This window comes from Tribolium madens, unplaced genomic scaffold, assembly GCF_015345945.1.
Source record: "Tribolium madens isolate multiple individuals breed KSU strain unplaced genomic scaffold, Tmad_KSU_1.1 Scaffold_3;HRSCAF=73;Tcas5.2_LG2, whole genome shotgun sequence".
NCBI lineage: Eukaryota > Metazoa > Arthropoda > Insecta > Coleoptera > Tenebrionidae > Tribolium > Tribolium madens.
The window spans coordinates 559,960-570,972 of NW_025401006.1; the positions used below are offsets into that span (position 1 = coordinate 559,960).

At 33.5% G+C, this 11,013-nt stretch overlaps 1 protein-coding gene across 1 annotated transcript; it reads right to left on the reverse strand.

The window, feature by feature from the left end:
• Window positions 1-70: 70 nt before the first annotated feature.
• Window positions 71-10,916, reverse strand: LOC123007192 (anaphase-promoting complex subunit 1). The gene is made up of 19 exons (XM_044402322.1): window positions 10,768-10,916; window positions 10,325-10,718; window positions 9,868-10,272; window positions 9,525-9,814; window positions 9,332-9,480; window positions 9,076-9,279; window positions 8,837-9,026; window positions 8,630-8,790; window positions 8,182-8,579; window positions 7,531-8,132; window positions 4,772-5,924; window positions 2,205-2,453; window positions 1,934-2,152; window positions 1,757-1,883; window positions 1,506-1,707; window positions 1,220-1,455; window positions 922-1,170; window positions 551-872; window positions 71-503 (listed from the first exon to the last, which is right to left on the reverse strand). The coding sequence occupies exons 1-19, from the start codon at window positions 10,789-10,791 to the stop codon at window positions 132-134; spliced, it is 5,946 nt and encodes a 1,981-aa protein (XP_044258257.1). The 5' UTR covers window positions 10,792-10,916; the 3' UTR covers window positions 71-131.
• Between the last annotated feature and the right edge of the window lie 97 nt (window positions 10,917-11,013).

The window sequence follows — 11,013 nt, forward strand, 5'->3', positions numbered from 1 at the left end:
TGTAATAGTTTTATTAACGTACTTCCATTTAGGAAAAAATGAAATGGTCCTTCATTAAAGACATCGCAGCTATCGATTTCAATCTTTAATACTTCAGATATTATATTCATTTTTATAAAAATACAGCTTTTTTACATCCTAAGCTTTATAATTTTCTCTAAGGTACTAACGGAATATTTGTTTTGAAATTTGAGTATAACTTCTAAAGGATCACCTTCTGTAGATTCCCTAAATGGTATATCATAAAATATCACATACAAGGCTAGCCTATTTAGAGTGTCTTTATCAAAAGTGAATTCATCACCCTCTGTATAAGCCACCAAGGCAGGTGCTAAACCAGGTTCCCAATCTTCTAAAATCTGTATTATTTGTTGTTTTATGGCTAATATTACTTCCGGTTGAATCAAATTACAAGCCAATTGAGTTGATAATATTTGTGCAAAAAGTAATTTAATTTGCCAAAAATTTAAAGCGTTTGGTAGCAATCTCATATCACGAATAACCTAAAAATAAAAATCGTCATTCGGTATTTAACAGTCTTGATAGTCACCTTTAAAAGAAAACTGATAACAGGTACAATAACAAGTTTGTCTTTCACTACAGCATCGTACGTTACTTTCGTTAACATTCGTGTTAATTTCAATTCTTCTGCATTTAATTTATCAGTTGAAAGAAAGTGATCACAGAAATATTTAATAGCTTGATCATGTGTGAATGAAACAATTGATGACGGTGAAGGGTTCCAGGGTACGGTTTCAGACTGAGTTAAAGTTTTTGCTAATTGGCTGTGATAACCCAATTTATCGGCAATATAGCTCAAACAACCCGCCTTTTGTTTCACTTCAACAAACCCATTTGTGGATAGTATTGTCCTAAAAATGAAAAATGTCACTCTAATTTTATAACCAGAGAATGATTTACATAAGAGAATTCCAATTTTTGCTTCTCTTGAAAACCACAGGCCAATACCGTTCATCCTCGATTGACACTTCTTTCAACATACTAAGATCGGGAATAATTCCGGGTGCTTTTACGAAGGATTTTGTCCCATCGAGTTTAACGACACTCAAAGACGCGTAACAACATTTACCAGAATGAACATCTTTTGGTATTATTAAACGCGGCTCGACTGCCAATACGTATAAATGTCGGAAGGCTTGAAGGTGGTACCTAGAGTGACATTCATTATTTTTTTTCAATTCAATTCTATTTTAATTACCTATTATCATTACTATGAGTTGGAAATTTCGGATAAAAAGCACATATTAAGGCCGCTATATTCTCCGGAGAATTCGAGAGAGTGTATCTACCACCTCCCAAAAATAATAATCCCAAAGCCATATGCATTGCCAAGTGTGAACCATAAGTTACTACAGAACTGCTAGCGACACCTACACGGCGACGCAAAAGTCGTACAAAACGCATTATTTCGAGATTACCGGTCCCAGCCATCACCTTTAACAATCTTTTAAATAAAAACCTCTAATAATAACTTGTTAAGGTACCATTGCGCTCGACAAAAGCAGAACATTAAGACACGTTTCAACAGTTGGTTTGCCGGCTAATTCAGCTATGGATTTGATCGTTAAGTTGGTAAACATGCGACAGAAGTGAAGTAAGGTCTGGAAGGCATTTTCGTCCGCAGAGCCGGCATATTTAAGTCCTAGAGCGAAACAAGCCCCTGTCACAATGTTACAATAAGCTTGGCTGCAATGTAAACAATAATTATCTTTTTTTATTGTTTCAAGTCACTCACTTCATTGCTTCAAAATCAATATCCAAATTTGGTGATGGTTTTAGCATGCAGTATGGTCTGATGGTGCTCGGTACTTGACCCTCGACCCACTCTTTGCTAGGTATAATATCATCCCAAAGGATCAAAGCTAGAGAATAAAAACACAATTTGGGTAAACTTTAATTTTGGACTACAAACCTCGGGCTAATATTCGAAACATCAAGAAATCAGGTCGCACAAAATCCAGGAGATATTGTGTCTCCGGTGGCGCCATCCAATCAGCTACTGCTTTATTCCCGGTTCCCAAATACATAAGACCTAAAGCTATTGTAGCTCCCGGTGCGGTTACATCTAAATTAACTGAAGAACCTTCACGGATTTGAAACGAGGGGACTTTATATTTGTCTTTTTGTGCGCCTGAAAATGATCATTAATAAAAATGTTTTATTCCACGTGGTGGCTTAGGTACCGGTTAAGGGTCTTCGGTTACCACCGACCATATAATAATGCAACCTGTCTGATATATTCAAGTCTGACAAGCCTAATGAACAACTGCCTTGTTTTAACGTTACTAAACCTAGAGATAATCCGGCTGCAAGAGAATATGATTCTCGATCGACGCTGTTTTCCATTTCGGGGCCTGGTGGACGTCCGATTTCGGATAGGAGGACTTCGATGATGTGGCGATGGGATGTGCCTTGGTAGACTAAACCAATTCCTAAAAGCAAGGTAAATTTTTATCACTAAAAATGTATAAAGAAAATTAAAAACTGTTAAGGATTTAATATTTATGTACTGCCATTTAAATTTTAGATGGTATGTTTAAAATTTTATATTCTTCAATCGTAAATTCCCATAAAACAAAAGTTAAAGTGAAACTGTCAAATGCAGAAATCAAATCAGAGATTTGTGATTACACAAAAAACTATTTTAAAGGTGGTTTAAGATTTGATGATGTGAAAAATTGAACAGTGTGCACGATTCTTTGAAACGTAAAACCATTTAGCACTTAAGATGATGATGTTACACTTGCACTAAAGAAATTCCAAGGAAATCTCAAAAGTTTATTCAAAAGATTCTGACGAGCAAATTCTAAAATACACGAGAAGTAGACGGTGACTTTGGTATTATTAAGGAACTCAAATGCAACAAATCCAGAAAGGAGAGAACATCGACAGCCCCCTTGCACAATACATGACAATATTAGCGAAACAATATTGAAAAGTCGTTTCTTATTGACATAATTTGTGGGAACTCGTTCTTTATAAAACTCGCGCTTCGCTGTTCGTTTCAGAAATCTGAACTTGTTCTACAAAACTTGCCTAAAAAGTATGGACACAGCTAAACATTTTAAAAACGGTTTATCCAATTGTACTGAAATTTGGTATAAATATGTTTAAAAGTATTAAAAATCACACATTTCAATCAAAAAAATTATATGTATATAATTATTATAAATATAATTAATTAATAACTAATTATAGTACTATAATTTGATTTTTTTATTTTTATTCTACAAAAGATGTTCAAAACGCCCTTCAATTTACTTTCTGGTAATAATACCTAAATTGAACAAAGTTTTGTAAATTATTAGAGTGGAGTAAAAACTAAAAGTACACACCTGGGCGCACCTGCGTGCAAACATAAGAGGGGAAGCGGACTAATGGTGTCCTTTCTCAAATATTGCGATAATAAAGCAAATCTGCACGCCACTGCTTCCAGAACCTCCCCTCTTTTTTAAAGTGGACTCGTTCGAGACGCAGTTTGGTCATCTACGCATGCACGCCCAGGTTGTACTCTTAGCTTTTACCCCCACTGTAAACTATTAGAGATATTAGGCTTGAATTTAATTGCTGAAATTTCTCGTAATAATTTGATTAATTGCTTAGAAAATTTTGTTTAACGTATTCCTTACTGGAATTTTTTTTACAAATAAAATAGGCATAATATACAGGGTGTGTCAGAACTCGCGCCCCAGAGAAAAAAATCAAGTAAGATAAGATAAGTAACATGGAAAAAATATTTAAAAAATTCTATCTGTCAAAATTTTTTTGACATTTGACATTTTTTTATGTCTATTTAATGAAACTGATGATCCTGTATGTTTTTTTTATAATTTAGTAAAGATACAAAAATTTTGACAAGAAAAGCCACAAATACAATTTAGGATACAGCTTTCTTGTTTCCTCTTCTAATAGCCTGTAGCAAAAAAACTTGGAAAATTATTTTTCCAACAGAAATAAATAGAGTCAAAGAGTAAAATTTAAACTCTCAATACTATATAGATATATTTTTTTAACATTTTTTCATGTTCCTGGTATCTTATCTTACATGGCATTTTTCTCTGGGGCGCGAGTTCTATATGAGGCAGACACATATTTTTAGGTGTTTTTTTTTCCAAAATAATTACTAATTATTATTTATTGTTAATAAATATTAATTATTATAAATTAGAGGGTTCAGATGTCAATCAGTTTAAGTCATATCATGTTAAAAATGAAAGGTGAAAACCAAAATCTTTATTGAAAGAAAATTGATAATACTTCAAAGTAGTGCTAACGGGCATTGGCCAAATGAAATTTTTAACAATACAGTGTCATCTGAACCATATAAATCATTTTGAGAAAAATTGTGACTTAGACTGATTGACTTCTGAGCCCTCCAATTACTGAACTAAATCAACTATAACCACTAACAAATTTTTCTTCAATCGTATTTAAAATAAGAAAAATTTGGTATAAAATCTATCAGTATTATTAATAAAAATACTTAGATGTTTCATATTCGTAATTTATACAAATTCATTCAAAATTTAAGACAAACTTAAAGAAAGAAGGTAGCAACTTTATTTTCTATGAAATTGCTTTAAATCAACTATTTTTGCACCTCTAGATTATTTTTTTGCTTCTCTTTAGAAGTTGCAGTATTGTACAGTTACTTAAGCCAAAAATTTTTATTGATTTTTGCATTGTAAAATTTGAAAACGTCCTGTGTCTATTCGTATTTTTGTATTGATTTATTAAAACTTTGACTTACCTAGCAAAGCAGCAACTTGCACATTTTGGTGTACATCAAGCTCCATCGACGTCGGCGGTAACATTGCTTCCACATGTATACTCAAAGTTTTCGTCATACTCAAATTCGAGGTCCCTCTAAAAGCCGCTGAAAACCCCAACAAAATCCCAATACTCGTCATTTCATGCAACTTGGATAAATAATCAAACGTATTTAAGACATCTAAATTTTTTAAATGACCATTCAAACCCAACGCCATTAAAAACCCAGCATGTTCCATCTGCTGTTCCATCGAACCTTTCGGTTTATTAAAAATAATCCAAGTATTGTCAATATTGTGCGCATCGGGATTTATCCGTAAACCGTTGGCCACACCGTTGTGAAACAACGGCCATAAATTCATATTTGAAGGTGTATCAATATGATTTAGCTCAACTGTAGTACCACGAGGAGGCGCTTTCCCGGCTAAGCATAGTGGAGGCGTTTGTAGCGGTTCGGTTACAACCGGTGCTGAAGTTCGCAATGTGAACATTCCACGACCTGTTGATAAGGCCATGGTTCTGGTACATACAGCGTATAAATGTTTTTCTTGTTCTTCGATGAAATCATGATCGGAGACGTCGGGTCGTTGGACGAGAACAATCGGAACTGGTTTAGAACTTTGTAGCATTTTCCGAGCTTCGGCAACTCGCATATCATCAGGAAAGCGGAGTTTGGTTAAGGGATTTTCAATATCGTCCATGCCATCTTGTTGTTCATTTTCGACTTGTTTTGATGTAGGGACAACACCTGGTAATTCTTGGGTTGTATACATCCCTATTTTCTCTAAAGCTGTTTCGGATTTTTCTTTTTGGAACTTTTGTGCTTGAACAGCGAGATCATCGCGCCATAATAAATAATAAGCATCTGAAGATAAGTCTGAAGGAGGATTATCCCGACATTTCCACAATGTGCTGTAGATAAGGAGGTAGATCGCTGGAGGTAGAGTGTCTAAATCTCTAATCGTGATTTTTTTCGATGTCATTAAAAGCAGTGTTTGTTCTGGTGGTGACAGCTCAGAAGATATTATTTCCCCTTGAAGAATTGTGTTTCCGTTCGATGTGAGATTGGGCTCGATAAAGTTAACCAAATTGATGGTCTTGTAGCCAAGTTCTTTACAGATGATACCACAAATCTGTTAAAAAATATTTTTTTAAAACTACACTACTCCAAAAAATTAAAGGAAGAAAAAAATTTCCAAAAATTTTTTGGTGATTTTTGAAAGGCTGTATCTGAGTGAAAAATTGTCGTATCTAGATAAAAAAAAAAAACATTTTGAAGCTTCAATTTTCTGTGTTGGAGGTATCACGCACTCTTAGAAAATAGTTATCTTAAAAATAGTTTTTGGTCCACGAACTAATGCAAAATTCTAAAAAAAAGAATATATTTTTTCATCTTGATGAAAATTGAACAATTTTCAGAAACAACAATTGTTCCTTTTATTTTTTTGTAAAACTTTGATCAACCGGCCCGGGAAAACGGTTTGATGGATCAATTTAAAAATTTACAGGGCTATGGAGGATACATTAAAACAACGCAAAAAGTTGCTTTTTTCTCTTTTTTTTAATTAATGTTGAGAGTACAAAAGAAATGTTAATCAAAAAATCGCAAAAGGATCTTGTATGACACTTATTCCAGTTTGACACTACCCTTCCATTCAAACCTGTGGCTCTGAGGCAGCAATCATTGTTTCTACTTTTTCATCCAGATTTGCTAAATTTCAACAATAAATCAGAATGATAACGAACATAAATCACAAATATTTTTTGTTTGAGAACGTTTTTTTTTAAATCGAGACGGTTCCTAACCTCCACAAACTCATGCAGACAGTGTTGACAACTCAAACAGTACAAAACTACCCTTCCATTCTCTATGCGGTCATTGGTTGTAAAGATATTGATAATCAAAAACAAAAGGATCCTTTTTCATTTAAAGTCAGATATATCAGCGATAACTTGACTTAAAAAAATATAAAAAAGCATATTAAAGCTGAATTAAGAGGCTATAAGGCCCACACATTGATAAAAAAAACACATTAAAAAAAAACCCAAGTCGGTGGACCAAAAATAAAACAAAAATATACTAAGATTTCCTAGGTCAAAATAAAGTGATTTAAACCAACTTACCAAGTTGCACCGGTTAAAAGTTAGAGGACGCTAATGAAATTATGATTTTTTTGTTGAAATTAATAATTAATTACACTATTGTTAACTATCACAAACATACATAAAGACATTAAAACCTGAAATGTTTTAACACAATTTTATAAACAATAATAATAAACGGCTAACATCCAAAATTTTATCACATCTACTTAAATATTTTTTTTACTCTAAAACCAAGGCCAATACAAAAATACAGAAATTGTTTAAAAGTAATGTACCTCTCGTATAAAAAAGTAATTATATAATATAATATAATAATATGGTTTAAAATGTGTCAAGTTGTTAATAGGCAAGTACTTTAAAATAATAAAAAAATAAAACAAATAGCACCAAAACATATAGTTTTGATATCAAATTGCCTGTAGCAATTTTCATAAAAATCGATTAATCCATTAAAAAGTTATTACAAAAATCGAAAATAATTTTCAAATTTTGACGCCCTCTAACTTTTAAACGGCGCAATTTGCTAAGTAAGTAAGTTGGGTTAACACGTTTTTTGGCATCTTAGATTACTTTTTGTCCTCAGCTTTTCGTTACACCCTGTATAAATATTTTTACATTAAAAAAAAAACTTACCTGAATGATATCCCTTGACTTGTTATTGATATGATTTACAAACGGATAAGGTCCCACTCCATCACCTTTTTGTATCAAATCGCAAATAAATTGCATAATATTGATCGGTGTGTCCCGAATGAACGGATACTCATTCACTTGTTTTAACTCATTTGGTCCGATATATCCTGTTGATTTTATTGAAAAACTGTCTGGAAAATCTTTCCAATAGTGCACCATATACTCAACCAACCCTAAATCACTGGCTATCTTATGTAAAAAAATTGCTAACAGTTTCAAATCGTCCGATCTCAACATATTCAATTTCAAATCCTCATACAGCAGATGAAAACAATAGAGAATTAATCCAATAAACGGAAAAAGAATCGAATTAACATTAATTTGAAGCGTATTTGTGTTGGTTTGAGAGTGATTTGAGCTGCATTTTAAAAGTAATGTGTGTTTAAGACACTTGTCTAACTTCGTTGCATAGTCTGAATTTATTAAATACAACCAATCTTCATCAGTACCGGCACTTGAGTGTTTCTGTCGTTTGGGGTTGCTACAAGGGGTTACGGGACAATCTTCAGTGTTACCAACGTCTTGTTCATAACCCAGAAGTTCTAAACAATTAAATAATAAATCTCTCAATAGAAAACGAAACCAAATTACCTAAAAGTAGCGATTTAAATGCATTCCATTCTTGTTCAAGATTCATATCTTGGGTTCCCGGGGCGTTCCTCGTGGCATACCATCTGGTTAAAACCACAGAAATGGTATCACGACTTAGACACTGTTTTAACGCCATCACACAGTTTTCAATTAGTGGATGTGCTGTTAATGGGGGTAAAGTGATTCTATAGTAAGTACCATCAGAGTATCTTAGAGTAATTCGGTTTTCTATAGGGTCACGTAAACCGTTCAACACAGCTTTAGGCAAATTGCTTTCGTGTTGAAAATTCAGCTGTAAAATATTAGACACATTCGTTGTTTCTGGCAGCACCGGCGATAATAAATGCTCATCAAATTTCGGATCTAATTGTAAACAATGGGGCAAAAGACTACTCCGTCTAAAATGACACTATTAAACAATTTTAAAGATTTTACAAAAGTAAATTACCTAGGGAAAGGTGAATTAAACTGAGCTAAGTTTCTACGAACGTAGGGAGATGGGGTGTGTTGGACTAGAGTACCCCCTATGTGCAATTTCCCCACCAAAGTAAGACCAGAGTATAAACTTACGTTACCGTTCTGTTCCAAAACTGCCAACATATGGCACACCTAAATCATAATTATAATTAAAAAGTCAATTGTTTGTAATACTTACAGGAATCGGTACTGCATCTTTGGCACTTATGCTATTCATCATGCCAAATCGAATATTGTTTGGATCTGAAAAATCGATTTGGACCAAACACAACTGACATTTGACTGGTAGAATGTAGCAAAGATACCACTGGTGTGTTAAATCGTCACACAAAAATACTTTGGATGCAGAACTCGATATATTATCATCTCTACAAAAATAAGTTAATAATTGAATATTTTTTAGATAAAGAAAATTACTGAGTCAAATTAGGGTCAGTCCAGAGGTGGTCTAGACAAATAATTGGAGTGGTGTGAAGGTACGACATTGGTTTTGAAGAGTCAAAAAATGAAAAATTGTTTGATACATAATAATTAGCCGCGCTTGGAATAGAAGTGTTCAGGCGTGAAGCTCTTTGCAACCAAGGACTTCCAATAGAAGAAGTGGCAGGTGACTGGCAACGACTATAGAAATTCGAATTATGTTTCAGAAACATTATTTTAGAAACGGTTTCACCTGATTGTAGCCATTGAACTGTGAGATTTAGAGTGATGCATTTGGTTATAAAAACTTGCTACGCTTCCCGGTCTACTGTTTATGGGGCTAGGGACACTTAAATAGTTTGAGTTTTTGCCACAATCCCACATTGAAAGACGACTTTTCAACTGAAATTATTATTATTACAACTGTAAATTTTAACCAATCTTACCTTATTTGATAGACTGGTCGCTGAAGGGCATGTGCTATTCATCCTATTTGCAAACTCCATTTTCTCATTTCTTGTTACTTTTCTAACAACGTAGACACTGTGTTGCCTGGTTTGTGTATCGTAAATCATACAAATGCTTGGATTCTCATTAGTATAGACCAATTGAAAATTATTATTATTTAGGACTTGTATGTATGTACCAACATTAATTGCAACAGGACAAACCTCATCAAATGGAAACGCTAAGGAATAGAGAGTTGCTTTGTTTTCAAAGAAGGTTAAATTGTGACCTTTAAAATAAAAAAAAAACAGTAACGAAAGAAAAATTTGCAAAATTACAAACCTTCATTTTCCCGATCCAGAAGTATACCATACTTCATATTCCACATTTTACTAATTTGGAAAGGTATAGCAGTGACAAAATCTTCACCTTTTTGAGTGAAAACATGAATATTATGTGAATTTATGATACAAAGAGCAGGAACAGGCTCTCCTTTAGATTCCTCGTGCTTATTATAAAATGGAAATGCATCAGTTTCATATCTGGGATGTTCACAGTGGAAAGTACACCAAGCAGCGTGTTTTATAGGTAAAGGGGAAGTGTAAGCACAAATTGTTTTTCTACTATTAACTAAATTGTCACAATTGTTTAAACCTCTAGACCACACTGCTGTGTGTCCCTTGACATAAAGTTCATCTTCCATAAAGCTGACGTGATTTCTTCCAAAAGATCCCTCACAATTCGACTCTTAAAAATTACATAATTAACACAAATTGCAATAAACTAAATGTAAACATACCGTTCGTTTCATTCTTCTTGGAAATTTCATGTTTAGCTGGAAATTTTGAGAAATTCACAGATAATCTTTTGCTAGTCCTGAGTGAATTATCACAACCTTGATAACTGTAAGATTTCTCAAAAGCTTCAATTCTGCAAGATGACTTGTGTAAATCTTGATTCACATTATTTTTACTACAAGAAATGTCTTTTGTCTCGTAGCACCAACTTGGTACAGACTCATGTAAAGGGGTTTTCCTCAAAATCCACCATTCATTATCTTTTTTCTCTTTAATTGAAACTTTTTCAAATTTATCAAGAAGTAGGTCGTCAGTATGACCGAAACTTTTTTGTGGAGGCACTCCATTGGGCCCTGGATGTTTCAATGTTTGCTGCCGTCCACTTGGAACAAACTCCTGGAAATTTTTGGATAAAATAATGAATGAGTAAGTAAAAATGCCGAACCTGTGGCTCTGAGGCAGCAATCATTGTTTCTACTTTTTCATCCAGATTTGCTAAATTTCAACAATAAATCAGAATGGTAACGAACATAAATCACAAATATTTTTTGTTTGAGAACGTTTTTTTTTAAATCGAGACGGTTCCTAACCTCCACAAACTCATGCAGACAGTGCTGACAACTCAAACGGTCCAAAACTAAATTTACCAAAATTCACAGTCTGTAATTTTTATATCAATTTTAAACAAAGA

What these genes read in the sequence shown, in the direction of transcription:
- LOC123007192 (XM_044402322.1), bottom strand. Translation starts at nt 10,791, where the DNA reads ATGATTGCTGCCTCAGAGCCACAG. An exon ending in TAACCGAAGACCCTTAACCG is followed by an intron (nt 2,153 to 2,204) that starts GTACCTAAGCCA and finishes GATCATTTTCAG; the next exon opens with GCGCACAAAAAGACAAATAT. An exon ending in ATTGATTTTGAAGCAATGAA is followed by an intron (nt 1,708 to 1,756) that starts GTGAGTGACTTG and finishes TTTACATTGCAG; the next exon opens with CCAAGCTTATTGTAACATTG.